Raw genomic sequence first — 24467 nt, 5'->3', positions numbered from 1 at the left:
ATTAATTGCTTTCTGATGTGGAATTGCAATACAGGACCAAACAAATGATAAGGGTGCGCTGAAGGGCTTGGGAGCCATCCTGGGAGGCAGGAAAGGAGGCAAGGAATTAGGCACAGAGAGGCTCCTCCAGACTGACTTCTCTTGGCTCCATAATTTATCTCAAGGAGTCTGAACACGAGGAAGACATTATACTTCCTTCTGCACTAAGGATGCACTCATGCATCCTCATTTACAGAGGACAATCCTCTGCTTGAAAGGCAGCCAGGGGACCATCATCTCTTTGAAAACATCCTATATTTGAAGGGTTGCCCTGTCCAATTCTGGCTTAAGGATCTTGGGTGGAATTCAGCAGGGCACTTATGCCCCTGCCGATGCTTTTCTGTCCAGCCAATTCCCTTCCTCAAGTGGTGGGTCCTGCCAATTGCAGTGGGCAAGTGGGACCCACCACTTACGCAAAGGAGATTTAGCATTTCCTAGGGGGAGCCCCGAAACAAGCAGAAACACTTGTTTCTGGAAGGAGGCAGGTCAGCAGAGCTCCGCCAACCTTCCTTCTTCTATAAACGAGCATTTCTGGTCACATTGGGATACCTTAGAGGTGTTAATTTGTCATTGCACAACTGAATCAGTGGGATTAATAGGAGTTGTAATTACAATGCAGGCAAAACAACAGAAACCTCTTGTCATCCAATGAATGCCCCTGTGGAGGTCAGCTGATCACCAAGCAGAAGTATAAAGATGACAGAGATTCGTTGGTGCCAAGGAAAAGAAACATGAAGTCCCTGATGGCTTTGGGCTTAGTTGCCACAGCAATTGTCCTCACTTCTGCTCGGCGATTTGACAGGTAGAGCCATTTCTCTTTAACATAAATAGAGTAGGGAAATACTATTGCCTGTTCTCTTGATATGCCATTCATTGCTTGACTTTGTGTTCTGAAGTGCAAAGGTGTTCCGTGTGAAGCCTCGAAATGAAAAGCAAGTGAGCTTCATGAAGGACTTGGCAAGCGTCCTACAGGTGAGACATTGTAAGATCTTGGATTTATTTATTTATTTATTTATTTATTTATTTATTTATTTATTATTACATTTATATCCCACCTTTTTATCCTCCTTAATGAACCCAAGGTGGCACACATAATCTCCTCCTTTCCATTTTATGCGCACAACAACAACCCCGTAAGGTAGGTTGGGCTGAGAGTCTGTCCAAAGTCATCCAGTGAACTTCATAGCTAAGTAGGCACTAGAACACGAATCTCTTGACTCCCAGTCCAACACTCTAACCACTGCACATACTGGCCCACACTGCATGCTTTCTTCCCCCTTGTCTTTAGGGTCTTATTGCTAAATATATTGTAAGAATCAGTGAGGACATTTTTAAAGTGTTTAACAATGACTCAAAAGATTAGAATATTTTGAGCTTGCCGATATATTCAGCAGCATATATAACTGTTGGGAATATTGCAACCTCATCTCCAAGTTACAGAAGGGGAGCCGTGTAGCAATTAGCTAGTTAATGCATGGGAATTTGGGGCATAGCTGGCCTTAGAATCTCTGTAGGCTATAATGTGGTTTCCTGTTCCTCCCCACCACCACTTGCTCTCTCACTCCTGCCTGTGTAATGGAACAAAAAATGAACTGAACAAACTTTCTTGAACCTCTGTGCTGAGCCTGCATTTATATTTATATGTGCAATAATACTTGTGAGTAAAGCTCTTTTCTGTCTTCACTAAAGAAAGGTGCGTACGCTCATTCTGTTCTGTTTCTTTGTTTGTTTTTGCTAAACTGCCTTTCTAAAAAGAGGCAGCAATACCAAATAATCCCATCACTAACTATGTAATAAGCCCATTATTCAGAGACCACTTCTAACAATGTTTATAGTTGGTGCACCAATAGCAGCTTAAGGACTGACAGTGAAGGTTTACACTGCGAGAACAAGGAGGTCCCCAGGAGTGGATCATCTCCTCCACACATGGACCTCTTCCCCATCAATCCTTATGTGGATTTTGAAATGCTACTTATCTGTGTTGTTAGTCTCAGAGTCAGAGAACTATGATCCAAATGGCTGTGTTAAGATGTGTAATTAAACCAAATTTGTTTGTTTGTTTATTTATTTATTTATTACATTTCTATACCGCCCAATAGCCGGAGCTCTCTGGGCGGTTCACTCACTGTTTGTAAGGTAGTGAGTGACTTGTTGAGATGCAATGTCTTCCTCAAGCAGAAATAAGGAGAAAGCTGTAGTGAGTATAAATACAGGGAAGAAAGCCTACAAATTAGCAATATTCACTCCTAATGAAACTGAGCTAGGTACTCTAAGAAATGTTCTGAGTGTACATCTCTTGAGGTAATGGGCCTGTAAAAGATGACTGGGAGACTAGAACGTAAAAGGTACAACAAATTACAATGGATCTATCTATATATGGGATTATGCTCCAGAGCTGCACATGCATTGCCTAATAAAAATTATCCCCACTGAACCATTCTGGATCCTACCAATCCTTCTGGATCTGGAGCCTGGAAATGTAAAAAGCCTGTTATGTAAAAATGTAAAAAGCCTGTAAAAATGCTACCCAGCATCTCTGCCTGTGACCACCTCAGGCTGCCTATTGGTAGGGCTGGCTCTTGGGCCTAGAATACTTTTCAAAACAAGAGGGAAGAAATGGCCGGCACTTATAAAACAGTCCAATATATATAGCAGTAAAATTGCTGTTAGTTGGGTTTAGACCAGTTTTCAGTGTTCTCATCTTAGCCTGATTTTACCTCTGGCCGCAGAATAGGCAATGGAGACAGAAACTTTGCTGTTCCCACCTTTTCATAGGGAAAGAGGTGTTCTCCAAAAATTCAGTGTAAGCTTACACCACTGGTGTTACAGCAGAGAGCCAGATCCCAGAAGAATGGATAATTCACACTTCAGCGCATGCACACAATTCTGAGTTAGTTTTATTCTCAGAAATAGACCAGAAGAGAGATTCATATCCAAAAGAAGCCAGACAACAGCACTTCATTTTGACCCAATTTCCATATCGGTGTTGACTTCAATGATGAGTGATTTGCATTTCTTCTTGTGCAGCTCGACTTTTGGTATCCAGACACTGCTTTGCATATAGTCAACGAGATGGAAGTGGATTTCCATGTAGGCGCTGATCAGACCAAACATGTCGAGACTCTCATGGAGCAGAACGACATGCATTATGAGTAGGTTATACTTATCTGTTCCTCCACACTGTTGCTAGCCATTTTGAAAATTGTAACAAGACTGCAAATGGGAGTTTTTAAACAGAAGGTAAAGACTTTTGCAACATTTCTGTTACCATCTCTTTATATATCAGTATGTTGCAACTGATCCATATCTTATCACAGAAGCATGCACTCACACTTGTAGTTGGTGTCTCCTAAAACTATTCTACTTAGAGCAGCATTATGGAACGACCAAGTCACCTGGCTTGTACAATTACCCATTTCCAGGTATGGCAAAGTATGGCTCCATGGGCCAAATGAAGTCAGCACAGTACCCGGCTAAACTGGACAGCACGGTACCCTGCTAAGCAGGGCAGCACACAGAAGTTGTGCATGGCACACTTATGGCAGAGGGTGACAAGAGAGAGGGCTTTTTTGGTGATGGCCCCCCCAGCTCTGGAAAGATCTTCTAAGGGGAGTTTGCCTGCTGCCTACATTGTTATCTTGTCTGACTCATACTAAGACTTTGCTGTACTCCCAGGCTTTTAAAATATTCCACTATTTTTAATGTTTAGGATCTGCTATTTTAATCCCTCCGGTATGGTTTTAATTCTTGCACCTGGTGGTAGTCTTAGTTTTTGCATGTATATTACATTGTATGCTGATTTTATTATGATTTTATTACATTTTAAATTATACTAAACAATGCCTGGAGAAATCTGTTTTATGATACATTTAATAAATAAAATTAAATAAATAAAAGATAGCCCCACACCTCTGATATCCATGCAAAAGTCCCATTGAAGTCAATGGTATTTATCAGCCATGCATAGATAGTGGGAGGAGATTACACTCTAAGGGCATGTCCACACTGCACACTTAAACTGCTTTAATTGCCATTCTCACTTCTCAGGGGATCTTGGGTACCCCAGGGACTGTTGCTGGAGGAACAGGGAAGGGTACACTCAGAAAATCCTCACTACTTCCACCAGACTACAGTTCTTAGTATTCTCTGGTGGCACCGATGACAGCTCAAGTGACATAAACATTACATAAGTCTGTACTTTTCTTAACTTGTCCTTTGAGTCCTCATTTCATGACGGTGCATTTTGAGTTATATATGGTCCAGCACATTTTCTATTCTTAATTAGCTACTGACCCACCACCCAAGACAGTTGCATCTGTTCTGGTTTGTTTTTTGTTCTGGAATTAGAAAGGCCTTATAGCTCATGTCAGATAAACCATGTGTTTTCTAACCCCAGTGGCTTTGCAACTAAAATCCCACTAAAACCAATGGGAAAAGTTTGTCACAACCTGTCTCATCATTTTGTGGGGGGAGGGGGGATCAACTAAGTTTAGCAAGATCAGGTCCCCTGATTTTTAGATTAAAAGGGGTACATGTTCTGCAAGCCTCGTACAATAATAAATGAAAGATATGTAACTATAAAATAAATTCAAAAGTGTAAGTACACTGTGCATAACTTAGAATTTTCTTACAGCAAATATGATTTTGTTGTTGTTTCATGTCACTTAGAATTTTATTTCAAAACCTGCAAGAAGACATTGAAAAACAGCTTGACAATGAGAGGAATGCTGCTGGCAGATACAGTTATACAAAATATAATGACTGGCACAAGGTACAGGATACATTTAATTGTCTAAAAAGTTTTTAAGATGCAACAAGACTCTTGTTTGGTTGTGCACCTGAGTACAAAAAAAGTCAGAATTAGAATAGAATGGCTTCAGAATTAGAATAGAACCATTCTTTTTCCTTATGGTTTCTCCATGTATAGTAAGGTTCTGGCAGGGTACCAGAAAAATCCTAAGAATGAAACAAAATAAAAGACTCCAGTGGAGAAAGCTGTGGAGAAAGGGGTATAGATATTTTTATTTTTATTTTATTTTGCCCATGTTGCTTCACAATCGGAGAATATCACTATAATCAGGATAGATACTATGGTTCAGCTTTCTGAACAAACAGTGAAGAGTTGAAGAATTAGAACGATAAGGCGATTCCATTGCCTATTCTTCTTCCAAAGGAGGTGGGGTTGCCAATGTTTTTACAGGCTTTTGTTCTGCCTTTAACAGCAGCTTGATCTGAAGGCTTGAGCAGGTGATAGTTCTAATTGCCACATTGTAAAAAGTGCCATCTGCTGATTTCTGCAGATCAACCTGCTGATAGAGGCACAAGAGTGGGCCAAGCAATGTTTGAGGACAGAGAAGTAAGCTCAGAAATAACGACACAGACACCAGAGCTTGGGATAACTAGGGCCTCTTTATTTAACTGGGTAACTCACCCCTCCCTGGATCTGCATGCGAGAGTGTGCGAATCTAATTAATCCTTTCTCCAGGCAACTAACCTGCCATTATGGGCGAGACACTCGGCCAAGCCAGGAGTCAGGTAAAAACTGGCTCCATTCCTGAGCTACACTTGCATGCTTGGGGGAACCACTCCATTTCACCCCTGCTCAGAGCTGCACAACCCTGAGCAGGTGATACAGAGAGGTCTCCAAAGACAAGACATATATCCTGAATCGTGAGCCACACAGCCCATTGAGGATCAGGCCTCAGAACTTGCCAGTCACCATAAGATGCCAACGAGTGGTCACCAAACTTCTTCTGATGTCCTAAGAGGCCAGGGAGCATGGGGAGCATGCCTTTATAGGCTTGTCCCACCCAAGCTTGACACGTCCACGTGCCCAAGGCATGTGGAGCATTCTTTCCTCCTCCTACCCGCCTGCAAATGTCCCCTCCTGCCCAAGTCGTACCGATAGGGCAAGAATAGGGCTTCTCTGGTCGTTTAGCAACCCTAAATGAATGATTGGAAGCTGCAGAAGGTGTTGCCCTTCAGTATGCACTAGAACAGCTTTTCCCAAATTGATGCCCTCTAGATGTGTTGGACTACAAGTCCCATTAGCCCCAGCCAGCTAGAAGTTATGTGATCACTTGCCGTTCTCATCACATGTTTTAGTGGCCTGGTGTCACGAACATCATTGCAATCAGAAAATCATCTGTGGGGCATTTTATCCTCTGCTAGGCGAGCAATTGTAGATCATTCTTTAATCCAGATTTCTGCATGGACTGCCAGAATTGTGAGAAAGAACCCAACGTTGGTTTCCCGCATCCAGATTGGAAACACCTTTGAAAATCGACCCATGTACATCCTTAAGGTACGAAGTTCATTTCAGGGCAATATTTATTTATTTATTTATTTAAGCATTTTTATGCCGCCATTCAGCCAAAAAAGGCTCTCACGGCAGCTTACAAAAGTATTTCTTGACAGTCCCTGCCCACAGGCCCAATCTCATTCATGTTTTCTCATAAGTAAATTCCACTTGGAACTCCCTGTTGAGGGAGGCTAGCTTGGCTTTCTATCTCTTTCTCATTGCTGTCCTTCTACCTGCAGGCAAAGACATTTTCATTCAAGCAGGCCTTTGGCATGTAAGCTTGTCTGTTAAATTGGGTGCTGTTTTTAATCGGTTATTGTTGTGTTTTTAATTGTGTTTTTAATGTATTTGTTTCATCGTTATTTTAATCAACCTTTTGTTTTATTTTTAAGTTCTTAGTTCCTACAATTGTAAGCTGCCTTGGGTAAAAAGACAGGGTTCAAATCAAAAAGTTTAACAGTCTGTTTGACTTGTTCCAGAGTAAGTGTGTATAGTTTTACACAGTGTAAACTTTTCTGTTTCTGGCCTAATCTACACCAGTGGTTCCCAATGTGGGCAGTACCGTCACCTTGGGCGGTAGGATTGCATAGGGGGGGCATTAAGAGGGAAGGGGGTGGCAGGGGGTGCTAAGAGGCAAAGGGGCGGCAGGGGGGCATTTGAGGTGGTCTTTTTCAAGAAGCACCTCTCCAGAAGGTCTTAAAACCTAGGGACATTTTTATGGGAGAAGGTAGTATGGTCCCAAGCCATATAGGGGAAGAATCCACGCATGTATTAATATCATTTAAGAAGCCCATCCATCACATTAAGAATTTACAGGATAGTGAGGTACTCTACCCTAGTTACTAAATGTGATATCTAATATTCTTGCTAAATGACTATCAGACTTTGAAAAGATGATATCACTGGATCAAGTTCATCAATTATGTTTAATTGAATAAACTAAAAAAATGTAATTGGATTTTGAATAAATATTCAATTAATTGTTACTGTTTTGAATTTTATTGTTATTATCTTCCTTAGTAGGTCATTGAAAACCGCTATTCTGAATAATGATTTTTATAGTGTAGGGTAGGGGGCTCTGGGCATGAGTTTGTGGAACCAAGGGGGCGGTTAACTGAAAAAAATTGGGAACCACTGATCTAAACCAAGCAGGATATAGCACTATGAAAACAGTATAAAAGCGGTATATAAAAGGCAGGAGCCACACTACTGCTTTATAGCCATATTGAAGTACACTGACAACTGTTGGGGCCCATTGACATGTACCATATACAACTTTCATACTGCTATATCCTGCTTGGTATGGCTCCTGCCTTTTATAGACCACTTTCATACCACTTTCATAGTGCAATATCCCCTTGATGTAGATTAGGCTTATATGTGAAATTTTATTTTTCTGAAAATCTCAGAATAGAACTGTCATATCAGCAAGGAGCAGTTTTTTTATATATAGCCATCCCTCCTTGAAAATTATTCCTCATCTTGGGAAAATCTCTAAAAAGCAGGTTGGGAATCAAAGCGGTACAGAAAAGGCCATCTTCATGGATTGTGGAATTCATGCACGAGAGTGGATTTCACCCGCCTTCTGCCAGTGGTTTCTGAAAGAGGTTGGTTAACTTTTTTTTAATACTCAGTATTTCTTTTCTTTCTTTTTTTCTACAATTTTTAGAGGCTGAGTTTCAGAAAGTTTCCTTCTCGATGTGACATCAGAAGTTCAATCCAAATTTTATGAATACACTTGTAAAACAAAACAAAAAACAAAGTCCCTTTTCCAAAGTTAAATAAATTGTGAATCACTTCAATCCTGTTCAGCCAACTGAGATATCAATGTAAAGTTGATCTTTTGCCTATGGATCTGTTTTAGAAAAGTAATCCATAATTATTAGAATTAAGTAGATTCTACAGATGATTTGCTATGATGAAGAATGATGAGCTGCGATTAAATTGCTATTAGCAAAGTGGGACTTACGTCTGAGTAAAAATGCATACAATTGAACTGTAACTTACTTTAATTCTTAAGTAAAACTAAATCCACCGCTATATCATCAGGCCACCAAAACCTATGGAAAGGATGAGAATATGACAAATATACTGGACAATATGAATTTCTACATCCTTCCTTTATTCAACGTAGATGGCTATATCTGGAGCTGGACTCAGGTACGTGCAAATATTTTAGCAGCAAAATTTGCTTTTAGCAGTTTAAAACTTTAAAAGGGCTCCATACTATGCAAATAGATCCCATTATGGATCTTAGGCAAAGATGTGCAAGGAGATGAGTGGGGAAATTAAGACAGCAAAAACTCTGGAGTTGTGAACAGTAGTGAAACTGGGATGTTTATGTGCCTTACATTGCTTGGCACGGGGAAGATGGTTCAAGATGAGCAAACAAAAAGTATTTGTGACTCTACCTGGAGGCTCCTGCATATAGGGCCAAATGGGACTCTCCCCCCACCAAAGAAAGAAGAAGAAATGCATTTAAAACCTAGGCTATATCAGTGAGTTTTCTTTTGATGGTCCAATCCCATTGCTTTTCTCTCATGTCTGAGTCTCCAGTCTCAAGCTGGCTTTTCACTCAGGCTTCTCTGGTGCTTTCAGGGCAAGGAGGAGAGGCCTGCAGAGTAAAGACAACAAGACTCCCTGGCTCCAGTCTTGTCAGACGCAATTACTAATTTCATTTTTGAGAGCCTCCTCTCAGGGAATTGGCAAAACTTTCAGCCAATTGCTGCTGGGGCTACCTGTAGTTGTAAGGCAATGTTCAAACAATCACATAAATCCAATGAACTTTGAGTGGGTCGTGCCCCTCAGATACCAGCTGATACAACTTTGCTAAGTTTGGCTCACTTTTCTCTGTTAGGGCAGGACCATCTTGGAACCAATAACCATTTTAAGGAGAAAAGGCACATTTCTTAAGAGCAGATTTCTCCACCCCTGTGTTTGCAAGAGGCCTAATAATTAGGGGTGTGCACGGACCCTCCGCTCCGCTTCACTTGCAGATCCGCCATTTTCCGGATTGGGCCGCTCCGCCCCCGCTCCGCCCACTTCCGCTCCGCTCCGCCCGGAGCTCCGGATCCGGATCCGGAGCTCCGTTTCCCCCCCCCCATAGGCTTGCATTGAAAGCTAAAAAATTATACAACTTTTTTTCTGTTCAAGTTAGAAACCTCATGTTTGGCACCATGACACCTCATGGGGATATACACACGCACGCCAAGTTTCAAAGCAATCCCATCATCCCCTGATTTTTGGCGAATTTTTGAAAATCGGGCACCCCACACACAACATCCCTGCGAGGTGGGCAGGGGAGGAGGGAGGGAAGGCAGGCAGGCATGCAGCTGGCATTTCTGGGGGCATAAGGAAGTGAGCCAAGGATAAGCCAGTAATGCATATAAAATGGAATAAATCAATAAATAAACAAAGGAGGGGTGGAATTAAAAGCAGCAGTGTTGCTGAATAAACAGCAAGAAGATTTTTTTAAAAAAGGCTATATCTATCTTTTACCAGCAATAGGGGGACGTGCCCGGGGGAGGGGGAAGCAGCTGCCAGTTCAACTCAAGACAGCCACCAACAGCTCTGAGATTAAGAAGTAAACGCTCACTTCAACTCATAACAGGCATCGCTCCACCACTAAAAAGTGAACATTCACTTCAACTCATGATAGGCATTGCTCCACCGTTTTACTCTCTTTGGAAGGCTCTAATGGCCTTCCAGTGCAGGAGAGAGTGGGGGCACGTCCACGATGAGATGCCCTAGGGGAGCTCATCCCCTTGCACCACATCTTTTCAGTTGTTCCCCAAAGTTAGGGTGGGGAGCAGTGCTGTGTTTCTATCTCTTATTCTTGGCTTAGTATATGATTTCAGGTTGTGTTTGTGCATTTGGTGGGGCTACTGTGTTAAAAAACACGGGGAAAAGCCCGTTCAGATGAAGAAAGAGAAGTTTCCCAGAATCCCAAGTTACCTGTTTTGCCTATGCCCTCCTCTAACTTTGGGATCATCATGACCGGGAGCTGACTCTGCCCCTCAGCCCTTTGAAAAAGGTATTTTTCCCGCCGATTTTTAAAAAACTTCTAGTGCGCGACCCGGACAACGCAGAAAGTTGAGAGTAGTCTCAAAATGACCCGCATCCACGACTCTCTGTGCACAAGAATTTTCAGAACGATAGCTTAAAAACCAACCCAGTTATGCCCGAGTCTTTCCCTCAATGCAATCCTATGGGCGAAAAGCCGAAAACGCCGTTTGAGCCGCGCGGTTGACCCGATTTTCACAAAAATATAGCACCCGACCCAGACAACGCAGAGAGGTGAGAGTGGTCTCAAAATGACCCCCATCCACGTCTCTCTGAGCACAAGAATTTCTAGAACAATAGCTTCAAAAAGAACGTAGTTATGTGCGATTATTTGCCGCAATGCAATCCTATGGTGAAATGTTTTCAAGATGGTGACCGGAGCGCTCCGCCTGAACTCGGAGCTCCGAAAAATGGCCGCTTCTCTTCGCCTTGCTTCTAGGGGGTCCGCGGTCCGCTCCTACTCCGCCTCTGGGTAAGGCGGAGCAGGCCAATCCGCTACTGCTTCTACGCTCCTAATCGGAGCGGATCACACCCCTACTAATAATAGCCCAGTTGGTGTAAAAATGTAGAGCTGGCTTAGAAGGCCTTTAGGTTCAAATATATACCCCATTGTTCCCTCCCTCCCTCCCTCTAAGGGGGTGGGTGGGGAATCTCCAGGAATAACTTTGGTAAGAGTTCATTTTCCTATTCTACACTGAGGTCATGGGGAGTTGTGCTCTGTATTATCTTTATACTGTTTCCTCTTACAACCCCCAATATCGAGGGTGTTTATCGTACTGCATTCAAGCTGAAAGTGTGAATGTACCTACAGTACAGTAAAGTTGAAGTGTGTCTGTATGTTCTTATGTTTGCTTTGTAGACACTTCATCTTTGAGAAATATGGAAATTGGTATTCAGTATGGAGAACAAGAATAGTATTTATATAATGTTTCTGAGTGCTCAAAGTACTTCACTGGTATAATTTCATTAACCGTGAAAAAGGTTACTTGGAGAAATGGAATTAAGTGATTTCAGGTTGGCTACATATGAAGTTCATGCAGACACTATAGGCTTGAGTCTGGAATTTAAGGAGATATCCCTTCTTTATCTTTATTTGAGATTTAAGAATCTTGGCCTTGGGAAGCCTAACTATTTACAAAAATGCAAATGAACAAAGAACAAGTATCAGATTTATTGTGATAATGAAGCAAGAAGTGACTGCATCAGGCCAGTGAAGGGTTTTTGTTTGGAACACAGTGTTTATCTACATCTCTCTATCTACACTATGTAGACAGGATTTACAGTTTGGGAATTAGGCTGTCAAAGACAAGTTCACGTACCACTTTCATGTTAACGACATTGTCTTACCCGTTTGAAAGATGAAAGTCTGAGTTTTAACCATGTGGGCTTTATGTTCAAAATCAGTTTATTCCATTCACTATTAGTATGAACAAGAAAAAGAAGAAAGAGATGTCCGTATGTAAGTTTGAAGTTCCTCAATTATTTTGTCAAGCAGGATCGCTTCTGGAGAAAGAATCGTTCCAATACATCCAAAAGTGCTTGTGTTGGTGTTGACCTTAACAGGAACTTTGATGTTGCATGGGGCAGTAAGTAAACTTTCCAAACCCACAGCCTACTTACTTCAGAGAAATCTCATTGACTTTCATAGGACTGACCTGGAGTATTGTCTTGCACATCGCTGTACTGATACGTGCAATTGCAAGCTTTCTGACAATGCTCAGTACAACCATCAGGGTTAGAAGACAGTGATGGAGCTAAGTAATCTTAGACATTGGATTTAATAGACTTATTGGGATTGGGGGCCTTCAGATTGGGCTTTTAACATGTTGGTTGTTTTATTATGGTTTTAATTTTTGTGAACTGCCCAGAGAGCTTCGGCTATTGGGCGGTATAGAAATGTAAAAAATAAATAAAATAAATAAATAAATAGATGGCCATGTTGTATTACTTCAGTTGTGAAGCATTTCCTCAAACCACCATTCTACATTCCTGATATGTTAGAACAATAACAACAAAATTGGTTGCCAATCCTTCAAGAAATACTGTGCAGATTGGCATTTTAAACTTACTAAAGTCATAGCACCATTATGACTCCAGGAATTGGGGCCTTACCTAGACCTAAGGTTTATCCTGGGATCATCCCGGGGTCGTCCCTGCCTGCTCCCAGGATTCCCTGTGTGTCATTTACATGAACAGGGATGACCCCGGGATGATCCCAGGATAAACCTTAGGTCTAGCTAAGGCCAAAGTGGAGTTTGCTTCTGTTGCCCTGATGCCCTCATTACCTGCTGCTTTATGGGTGGTCATTTGAGGGCCCTGGACTTTGACTCCAAGGTCCACTCCTAGCTGCACCACTGTGAGATGGAACAATAGTACTTTTCATAACCCAGGAAGGTAAAGATGAAAGGTGTAAACTGGGAGAGATTTACTACTTTCTCCTGAGAGGCAGAATTAATCCGGGGATAATTTCAGCTTGTGAACCTAGAAGGTGCTTGAAATGTAACAAGAAAGTCACTATATAATGGAGATACTAGGTCATTGTCCCATATTTAGAAATGCATTGGCTCATAAAATAAATTATTAACATAAGAAGAACCATGCTAGATCAGACCATTGGTCCATCTAGTCCAGGGGGGGATCTACACTACTGCTTTTAAAGCGCTTTAAAGCGCTTTGAAAACATTTTGAAACCTGTATATGCAGTGTGTCCTGGGCCCCAACAGTTGTCAAAACTGTTATAAAGCGCTTTAAAGCAGTAGTGTAGACCCCCCCCCCAGCATTCTGTTCACAACATAGCCAATCAACTGCCTATGGGAAACCCACAATTAAGACATGAGTGCAACATCACCCTCTCACCCATGTTCCCCATTAATTCATGTACATTGGTATAAATAGGTATACTGCCTCTGATACTGGAGGTAGCATATAGCCATCAGGATTAGTAACCACTGCTAACCTTCTCCACCAGGATTTTGTCTAATCCCCTTTTAAAGTCATCCAAATCTGTTTTGTGGTAGCGAACTCCACACTGTGTGAGGAAGTACTTCCTTTGTGTTCATACTGAATGAGTTGGGCATCTAGAACGGATACAAATACTACTTAAATACTACTAACCAGAGTTATTGATTATTTCTAAGAAGCATGAACTTTTATACGTCCAATTCATCCATTAAAAAAAAATATATAAATCATGACAAGCAACTTTATCCTATTAAGTTGTAATGTCTTAAAATACTTACATTTCAATAAAAGCAATTCCTAAGTAGGCCAGTACAGGATGCCACTGTAAGTGCACTTTACTGGTTTTCCCACCCAACCCAACCCCTCAACCAAATATTTCAGTTCAACTACTTTGGGCTAATGGAGGAAAGAAAAACTTCAGACGTTCATACAGCTCATACAATTAACACGACGTTCTTTTTTGGTTTGTTTGCTAGATATACATCAAATAAACATGCTAAATTAGTGTTCCATCAATTTAGAGCAATGAAACATTTTCTGATTCAACTTTTTCTGGAAAATCTACATCACTGTGCTGGTACAGATCAAGTGAAACTGAATGCAAGTATTCTTTTCACCAACAGCGTTTGATGCTTCCAATAATCCCTGTGAGGAAGTATATTGTGGATCTTCACCGGAGTCTGAACAAGAAACTAAAGCAGTTACAGCATTCATCCGCAGCCACATTTCTTCAATCAAGGCCTATCTGACAATACATTCCTATTCTCAGATGGTGCTGTTCCCATATGGCTATACTTTTGAGAAGACACCGAATCACGATGAACTGGTATTGTGAAAATGAAAATGTCTCCTTTTCTAATATCTGTATATCTGCTCTGTTGTTGTTGTTGTTTTTAAAAAATCAGGCTTCAAATCCAAAATGGTATGTAGCTGATAGCCCTAGAGCATAGAGTCACAGTTTAGGCATGGCCTGTTCTACCTACACAGTGCTCAGGCAACACATCTTATTTTAGGAACCCTGAAATTACCTCTTATGCACAACTTCTAAACCTCTTTGCTGAATTCCTTTCAGCTCGAGCGCTGAGTTCCATTTCGGAAAAGCCCCAAAACGGAATTTTGGAGGGGTTGATTCCAGTGGTGGGTGGGTACAGAGGCAAGGGGGTTAGGACCAGTGGCAAAAGGGGTGGAGCCAACATTTTAAAAAATACCAGCATATTTAGCTTAAAGCTCTTACTGCCAGAAATTAAGACTTAGGAGAGCCAGTTCAGCCTTTTAGAATGCAGAAAAACCAATCGATCAGTGGATAGGGAGAATGGAATGGGGCCATAGGAAGGGGGCATGTCCATCTGGGGAACTGCAGATGGATGGATTAGGGCCCCAGGTGGGCCAGATTTGGCTCCCAGGCCTAAGGTTCTGCACCTCTGTTATAAAGGCATCAGCATGAGTAGGGCCATAGCCACCATACCTGGAACTCTTATTTGCTCCACCAAAAAATCATCATCATCATCCCAAAACAATGCACTTCAATTCCTGACATTTCCATTCCTTTCATTCTGTTTCTTTTTATAATAGGAGCATTTTTAGTTTCAAATAAAATCTGTGCCAGCTGATAGTCCAATTGCCTGTGCCAAAATACTTACATCATAAGGTTCAAACAGTTTGGCTATTTGGACATTTTACAAAAGTTATAGCATCTCCAAAGCTTCCAGCCTTATGAGCAACTGTTGGGATGTTTAGGGAGTGGCATATCCCCAAAAACCTTTTCCAAGGCCAAAAACAAACAAACAGTATCTGTTGTGTACACAATTCCAGACTGTCCATTCTGACTTTTTGGAGTGTTTGCCAAATTCTGACCCTTCTGAAAAGGGGTCATGGGAACCATTAATTACATCATTAGGTACAAACATGGCTGAAACTGTTACCTTGTTGGAAGAGATTACCTTCCTGCATCTTAAGATATCCTATCTGACCGCTTTACATGGGGTCAATTTCCACTGTACTGACGTTTTGGAGATGCCACAAATTTTGCATGATGTCTAGATTTGCATCTTATGACATAACTATTTTGACACTAGCTCGTGGTCTCTTATACTACCCCCAAGTGATAGTCCTCCAAACAGCACCCACCTGACCAGCTCAGCCAAGATTCCTCCTTGTGCCTTTTCCAAGATCATTATCACCTTTTTGCTTAAGTTATCCTGAAAAGAAAAGAAAGCTACAGTAACTGTCAGCAGGATGTTTACAAGGGGAAAACAGGGATAAGGATAATGTACGTTTCAATGCTCAAAAATAAGTGTCATTGAGTTCAATGGAGCTTACTCCATGGTAAGTGGGTGTAGGATTGCAGCTTTGAGGAACGTATTCTTTATTTAACAGTACAAGCTTATATGTATTCATTGTGTTCAATGGGCCTTGCTTCTTAGTAATTGGTATTAGGATTGCAACCCAAGAGAAGATGTTTGATATAATTAGATAGAAACAGTTCCAAATCATGTTATATGTTTCTGATGCTAACAGTTCAGAGACACTAAAATATGCATAGTCACATGGGTTTGGCAGATGTTTACGTTGGTTGTGAGAAAACCACTGGTTTTCCATTCATTTCTTTGAAGTAACACCCGGAAAAATGGTTGCCCTGCCTATCAAGGTGAAGGAAGGCCCTGAGCATGAGATGGGCAAACTTATAAAGAGAAATGCAGAAAATGTATTATAAATGTATGTTGCGCTCATGTTCATGTTTCTCTCATAAAAATAAAAATAAAACAAGGGATTTTGTTTGTTTGTTTGAAACCAGAATGAACTTGCAAAGAGAGCTACTGAAGCAATACACAGCCTGTATGGTAAAATGTATACGTATGGGACATCAGCAACTACAATTTGTAAGTATTTTAAATATGTTCACCAAGACGGCCTTGCATCCCTTTATAAATACATCAAATTCACTACATTTAATAGTGTCAGGGCTTCCTAACTTCACATGTAGTCCTGGGGGAAAAGTCACCTGCAGAATTTCTTCCTGTCATGAAGCTGTTAAAGGCAGGGAAACCCCACCAGACCAATGTCTGTCAACAATATTTTGTAACAACTTAGGGTGACCATATTTGGGAAACCAAAAAAAGAGGACCCCCGGTGGGAGCAGCAGGAAAGCACATTTTCCAGGGCTTCTGGAAGTGGGTCATGTCCCCTGTTAATGACAGCCACCATTAGCATGGCGGGGGGGACATGCTTTCCAGAGGTCCCAGAAAGCATGCTTTTCCGTCCTCCACTCCAATTAGGGCCTTTTCTATAATATCTGGGAATGACACACTTTCCCCTTTAAGGCCCCAATTGGAACAGTGGGGGCAATGACACACCTCCAGAAAGTGCATCATTCCCCCGCCATGCTAATAGTGGCCTTAAAGGGGAAAGCTTGTCATTCCAGGACATTATAGAAAATTACAGAAAATCCCCCGACACCCAGAATAGAATAAAAACCTGGACAAATCCAGGGAAAGCCTAACAGGTCACCCTATAACAACTTCAATGTAGAAAGGCCACCATTTGACCCATCTTTGGTTCAGTTCTGAGCTTGTCTATACCTAATGCATCATGATCCCATTGTGCAAAAGTGCTGATTCTTACAAACAGTTAAGTTTGTACTCTGGCCTGATCCAGGACTACTGAGGAGAGAGGCCTAGAAATCTTTTCAGACCAACACAAACATTTTGTCTTCTTTTTTATTTATTTATAACCCACCGTTTTCTTTTTCTCTAACTATTCATGCCCTGTTTTCTGTGTATGTTGGCAGGGACCAGCATGCTATATACACAAGATTGCACCCCTTTCTACTCTGTTTTAATTGGCCATAACTTTTGTTTCCTTGTTTGTATTCATTACAAATTGTCAGAAGATTAGAATCCCATATTCACAAATAACCCTGCATCAACAGCTTGTATCAACAGCTTTTATGTAACTTTGACCAATTTTGTTGCCATGTTTTACAGATCCTTCCTCCGGTTGTTCTGATGACTGGGCTTACAATGAGGGCATCAAATACTCCTTCACCTTTGAGCTTCGTGATAAGGGCAGATACGGCTTCCTCCTTCCTGAATCCGAGATCAAGTCAACTTGCCAGGAGACTATGCTGGCAGTCAAGCTCATTGCGAATTATATCCTCAGCCAGGCATTATAATTTGGACTGGTACTTTCTGATGGATTGCAGAGATTTGGAAAGTAATAAATCAGAACGTTTACAGAGAAAAGAATCTGTGGTCTTGGATCCGGGAACAGCAAGTTACTTAAGGTACAATTCTGTGCATGCAAGACAGACAAAACATACAACTCCCATCATTCCCTACACCAGCATGACTGACTGGGGAATGCTGGGATTTGTACGACAGTTTTCTGTCTATATATGCATAGAATTTTGCCCCTAAATCAATTTCAGTTTCAAGCATAGCAGAAGCAGCTTTTTAGAAAACCACTAGTTAATCCTGCAATTAACCTTCTGTTTTTGCAAACCTCTTCTAATGCTAAAGAGCAGTTGGGCCATTACAGAAAGAAAGAATGTGACTTCATGTTCAGTAGGATCATCAAGTTTTGGGGGTAAGGGAAATGTGCAGTTTCAACTATTTTCAGAGATGCACCAAAAGATTTAAGTAGTAAGTTATAATTACAAATGTTTGTTTAATTTAAAATATGTATATGCTGCCCTCCATAAAATATAGTTTCCAAAGTAGTTCACAATAATACAACAATTAAAGAAAAAAACCAATAAAACCTAGACTCATAACCTTAGAGATCCATGAATGAGATGCAAAAGGAAATCCTTGCTATATTTATTGTCAGTTTCCAAAAATTGATAAGTTAGTTGTTAGACTAGCTATGCCTAGGGATATACAGATTGCGTAAAATCCATTCAATCTGACAGGCACCTTTTGTTCCATTGTCCATCCGTCGTTGGGACTGGATTTATTTATTTTTCAGTTTCTGAATTTGCACAAATTCACCCCCAATGCAGAAATTCTCCAAAATGTGTATTTTCATGCTTCAGCCTATGGGGGAAATGTGGATTTGGGCTGGGTTTTTTTTAAAAAAATTGCTTATTATTCTACGATGAAATTTGCGCAAAGCTCCTGAAGGTTAGGAAAGTGGTCCACAAGTCTGTGGACTTCGCCTGACAAGGGAAAAGCCTGTCCGCTGCAGAATCCATTAGTCAGATTCATAAAAAACTGAATTCATTTGGTTCTGCTGTGGATTTTTCTGACATCCATAGCCATGCCATACATTATCTCTTGCCTAGCTCAAAAAGGATGTTCATTTCTAGAGAGTAGCCATGTTAGTCTACTGCAGCAAAAACAACAAAGAATCTTGTGGCACCTTAAAGCCTAACATATTTATTCTGGCATAAACATTTGTGGACTATAGCCCTCACCACTGTGGCAGGTTATAGTCCATGAAAGCTTATAACAGAATACATTTCTTAGTGTTCAAGGTGTCACAAGATTTTTGTTGTTCTTTAATGGAAATCAGATGAGAGAGAGCAGTTTTCTACATAAACAAAGTTGCCTAAAAGCCCGGATGTGGTTAAGCTGTTACTCTACATAACAGGCACATGGAGGAACTAAATGAGAAACAACTAAAAAATATGCCAAAATATATGTGATGTGTCACTTTAACTTGCGTAAATGTTTTTATAGCTGGAAACAGCAGCTGTGAAGGAGAGGGCATTGTGAGAGGGGGTGTAGCTCTATCTTCCCATGCTATGGTCCTGGAAAAAGTGTCCCCCAAGCTGCCATTTCCATTGGAAGTGAAGCTTCCACTGATGCCAATGAAAGCTTTGTTCACAATACAAATAGCAGCTTTGGGGAGCGGGGTTGTGACATGATTGTCATTGAGACTGCAGTGTGGAAGAAAAGAGTTACTCACCCTCCCCAACCAGTCTGATCCTGATCCTGGTTTTTCCAGCAACTTTTTGCAATGGTGCAAACATTCACACAATTTAAAATGACCCATTTAGCATCTTTTGTAGTCTGATCCTAAGAGATGCAGATGGTAAAACTGACAGTAAACCCAATTTTTCAATCCTCAATTCTATGTCTTTTCATAACTTCTAAGCACAGGAATGTGTCCAAAACTGACATCCACTTAATGCATTATCTTTCTTTCCTTGTGGCCCCTCCAGCTGTTTAGGCCTACAACTCCCATGATCCCTCACCACTGGTTATGCAGGCTAAGGCTGATGAGAGTTGTAGGCCTGAAACTCAGTTGCCCACCCCTGCTTTAGGAGATCTGCTAGCACATTGTAAGCTTTCACACCACACCACACCACACCAGCAGCCTGCAGGGGCATGCGGTGGAGAAGAATTGACTCACAGCATGGCCAAAGCTATGGGCAGGTGATGGGGACAGGACGGAAAAATCCATGATGGGACAATGTCCCATCATGGAGAAAGTAAAGCTAGTATATCGGGAGAAAGTGACACAAAGACATTGTTTTCATCAGTAACCTTAAGAACACAGAGAACATAAGAAGAGCCCTGTTGGATCAGGCCAAAGGCTTATCTCATCCAGCCTCCTGATTCCCATGGTGGCCAAACAGATGCCCATAGGAAGCCTGCAAGAAGGACATAGTGGAAATAGACTTCTCCTACTGCTGTTCCCAAGTCACTAGTATTCACAGTCATACCACCTCAGATCCAGAAAGTAGTATATAACCACCATGACTACCGACTGTTGATAGACTTACCTTCCATGAATTTGTCTAATCTTCAACTGTCTAAATTGCTGGCCATCACCAAATCTAGGGGAAACAAATTCCATAGTTTAACAACTCACTCTGGCCTTAGCTAGACGGGGCTTTATCCAGGGGTGAACCCCAGGATCGTCCCTGTGCATCCATATGACGCACAGGGGATCCCAGGATCAGGGAGGGATCATCCCTCCCTTGCCCTGGGATATAGCCCTCCCCTTTGGCCCCAGTTTTTCTACAGTCCCGGGCTGAGCCCAAAAACCGCAGAATGTGTGGCCAGGTGCTGCGGGTGGGGGGAGCGGGGAAAATAATTTAAATTTTAAAAAGGACTTACCTTTAGCGCACTAACGTTCGTGCGCTGCTGGTCCTTTAAAAAAAAATGGCGGATGTGACGTCTCTCCTGCTGAGGTCGTCGCCTGTCACGTGTAGACAGAGGAGGGATCTCGCGTTAAACACAACGCAAGATCTTCCCTCCTCCGTCGCAGGGTAGCAGGTAGGTCTAGCTAAGGCCTCTGTGAAGAAATACTTCCATACATCTATCCTGAATCTCCCACAACTCAGCTTCAGTGATGTTCTAGGATTATAACAGAGGATACAAAAAAAAAATCTCTATCCACTTTCTCCACTCCATACATAATTTTATATTGCCCCCTTTATCTTTTTACTAAGTAAAATATTCCAGGACTAGTTAGAGGTATAAGACGGCCCCAAAGAGTCCTGTGGTGGACCCCCTGTGATGGGCCCTCTCAGGCATACCTGGCAAAGAGGGTGGCAGCATCAGTGCTGGGAGCTGCCTTTTTGATTTCCCACAATGCCTTGAAGTGCCCCATGTAGTATCACTCCATTCTGGGAAGTTTAAGTAGTGGCTTGCAGACTTAGCCACCTGACGTAGATGGCCCAAAGCAGGTATCAATGCTAGTGGGCCCTGCTGGATCCCTGATAGCTCTCCCAGGATGCTAGCTGCTGCACCATGCCTGAAAAAGCCCCAAATGTTATAACCTTTCCTCATAAGCGAGTTACTCCGCCCCACGCCGGATCATTATGATTACCCATTTCTGCACCTTCTTCAATTCTACACTATCCGTTTGAGGTGCAGTGCCAAAACTGGACACAGTATTCCAGATGTGTTCACACGATACACTTGAGTAATGTGCACTGGGTTTGCTGTAATGTGTATTTTGGCCTCCAGGGATCAGCACAACTAGAAAGCAAAATTATACAATGGTTTTATGACTGTGCATATACTTTGACTACTGGCAGGGGGGTGGGGGTGGGATCCATTCATTGCAGAACTGCCTTAACTTATAGGGTAGATTGTCGCTCTTCTATGGAATGCTTTCAGTTGCACCAAAATCTAGAACTACTGTAAATCAACAGTGACACCTTGTGGGCAGGATGTGGTACAATCTGATAATTGCTTTAAAAGGATGTTTTCCCCAAACTGAGATGAGGTGAGTTGCCCCTGAGCAGAGGGCCTTTTCACTTGTGGAACTCTCTTCTCAGGGAGACTCACCTGGTGCTATGTTAATGTCTTCCCAGCACAGGCAGGTCTTTTAAACTTTTAATAGTGACTGCTGATAGATCTATCTGCTCTTTTAAGCTTATTGCAGTTTTAAGTGCATTGTTACATCTATTATTTATTGTTTATGTGATTGATGCAAACCAGTTTGCAAATATTTCTACTGATGGGCAACATATAAATTTGTGGAATAAATAAAGCATCTCCACGTCAATTCTAAGAAATCAGTGGTGTAAAGTAGATAGGTACAATTACACAGTTCATTGAACTAATGCAATAGCTTCATCAGTAAACACTGGAAACAAGCAAATGGCCTTGCTGAGAATTTGCATCCTTTCAAGTTTTTTGCATGAAGTTAGAAAGTTTATAATTTCTAGCTGAATAAAAGGCATCCCCTTATCTATTTTTATATCTCATAGCAATGTAGAGCAAGCAAAAACCAAGACATTTTACTACTGGAGGTGAAGAACAAAATGGCAACCACAACCAGAGTTCATGTTACATATCTAAAAGCTGACTAGACTCACAGCTGCAACTTACTTCAACACTAGCACCTGAAGGCAGCAGGCTAGCTTAGGGGGCACAGGGCATGCCACATGGCAGACACAACTCTGTGTTCCAACACCTCACTTCTGCTCCTACTGCCCCTGCTCAGCCTATGCTGAGGGGGAAGGGCTGTAGCTCATTGACAGAGCACCTGCCTTTCATACAAAAAGTTGCAGGTTCAATCCCCGGCATGTCCAGGTAGAGCTAGGAAAATCCTAGAGAGTGACTGGCAATTAGTTTTGCCAATATTTGGGCTAGATGAACCAATGGTCTGGCTCAATATAAAGCAGCTTCCTGTGTGCTGTCTAAGGTAGGCACCTCACTCTACCTAATGGTATGGCAGGATCTATAACTTACAATTTATATATCCTCCAAAATTATGAGGAAACATTTGTAACATCCCTACCTCAGGATTACAGCTCAAAAGACCCAGTGCATGTTGCTGAAGGTTGGATTCCTTCTGCTGTATCAGAGCCATTTTGCTGCCTGAAGCAAAGAAGACAATTGTACTCCTCCATTCCAGGTACAAAGCCAACTAGAGTGACATTTGAATCTTACTTCACCAGTGGTAATGGGACAATGTCCTCCACAATGCCTGAGGACAGTAGACTAGCTTAGGAGACACAAGGCAGACACACCATGCTCTGGGCCTGTTCAGACAACATGCTAAACCATGATTAGGCCACTAACCCTTTTGCAGCAAGTGGTTAGTGTGTTTAAACCATGGTTGGGAATGGTTCACATGACACACTAAGACATGGTTCACATGATACGCTAAGCCATAATGCTTAGCTCAAAATGCTTAACCGTAATGGTTTAGAGTGTGGACTTAACAGGGCAATTGTCTTCTAATAACATGCTGCCCTCCCCGCACCATAGAATCATAGAATAACAGAGTTGGAAGGGGCCTAAAAGGCCATTGAGTCTAACCCCCTGCTCAATGCAGGAATCCACCCTAAAGCATCCCTGACAGATGGCTGTCCAGCTGCCTCTTGAATGCCTCTAGTGTGGGAAATTCCATTGTCGTACTGCTCTAACAGTCAGGAAGTTTTTCCTGATGTCCAGCTGGAATCTGGCTTCCTTTAACTTGAGCCCATTATTCCGTGTCCTGCACGCTGGGAGGATCGAGAAGAGATCCTGGCCCTCCTCTGTGTGACAACCTTTTAAGTATTTGAAGAGTGCTATCATGTCTCCCCTCAATCTTCTCTTCTCCAGGCTAAACATGCCCAGTTCTTTCAGTCTCTCTTCATAGGGCTTTGTTTCCATCTACCGCCTGATGGAGCTAACTCACCCAGCCCTGTGCTATATATGATATTTACTTGCTTTGCAATTGCCTGTTTCGGTTTAAAAATTAAGGAGGTATTTGTTATAAGCTTTAGGCTACATATATGCTGGGAAAAACACAATTGTCCTGCAGTCTATATTCAGCCATTCAGAAGAGAGCCAACTTGTGAAATGGCCAGCTCTGCACTGTGTAGTGCCTTGAGACAAGAAGCATCCAGCCCCACACAGATATTTCACCTCTAGTGATCCTGCTTAAAACTCCTCAGTTTTCCATAGGTCAGGCTACACGTTACATTAATGACCTGATGCTATTGTTATTAAAGACTTCACCCAAATTCTAATATTTTATATGTTTGATGTTAAACCAGCAGAGGGCATTATCCCCTCAAATTGATGCTCTGACTATGAATAAACATCTTGTGCGGAAAGTATCAATGTCTTCAAAGCTACCTATGGCTATGAAAAGTGATGGGCGGAACTTAATCCTGGGAGAATTCTTTATTTACTCAGAAAGTAACAAATTCATCCATGGGAGCTCGGACAACAGTTCTCCTTTAATATGAAATGTTGTCCCTTGTATATGAGTTTTTGTGCATATGTAGTGTCAAAGTGCATCTTGGGAGCTGTAGTTTAGGATCGCATCGTGTGGCATGATGTCATGCGTCATCACATTGTCTTCCCCCTTTCTGATTGGTTTCTTTCACATGCCCTGCCTGTGTGATGATATCATATGAGGTTTACCCGTCATTACCAATTGGCAGGCTGAAGATGGACCCTCCTCCTCCTCCAAAGCTGCAGTGGCAAGGGAAGCAGCTAATAAGACTGCTTCAAGTCAATTTTCTGGGAGGTCAAGGTAATAGGACAACTGAACATTTAAGGTGGGACTACTTTATTGTGCATGCTCCAAAGCTCACAATCAATTTCAAACTTCGTAACTAATTTTCTATACATCAATCCAGATTCACTACAAAAGATGAGCATTAGAAACAGACGCATTTCAATCAACGAATCGTGGAATTCAGTGG

At 41.8% G+C, this 24467-nt stretch overlaps 1 protein-coding gene across 1 annotated transcript; it reads left to right on the top strand.

The window, feature by feature from the left end:
* The first annotated feature begins 755 nt into the window (after positions 1–755).
* Positions 756–18047, top strand: LOC134402142 (mast cell carboxypeptidase A-like). Its single transcript, XM_063131482.1, has 11 exons — positions 756–841; positions 936–1011; positions 3067–3191; positions 4708–4810; positions 6242–6343; positions 7846–7947; positions 8390–8500; positions 11898–11988; positions 13987–14189; positions 16158–16242; positions 17347–18047. The coding sequence occupies exons 1-11, from the start codon at positions 771–773 to the stop codon at positions 17532–17534; spliced, it is 1257 nt and encodes a 418-aa protein (XP_062987552.1). The 5' UTR covers positions 756–770; the 3' UTR covers positions 17535–18047.
* Positions 18048–24467: the final 6420 nt, after the last annotated feature.

Source organism: Elgaria multicarinata, chromosome 8, assembly GCF_023053635.1.
Source record: "Elgaria multicarinata webbii isolate HBS135686 ecotype San Diego chromosome 8, rElgMul1.1.pri, whole genome shotgun sequence".
NCBI lineage: Eukaryota > Metazoa > Chordata > Lepidosauria > Squamata > Anguidae > Elgaria > Elgaria multicarinata.
The sequence above is the reverse complement of the archived record's forward strand: the minus strand, read 5'-3'. Positions and strand labels throughout refer to the sequence as shown.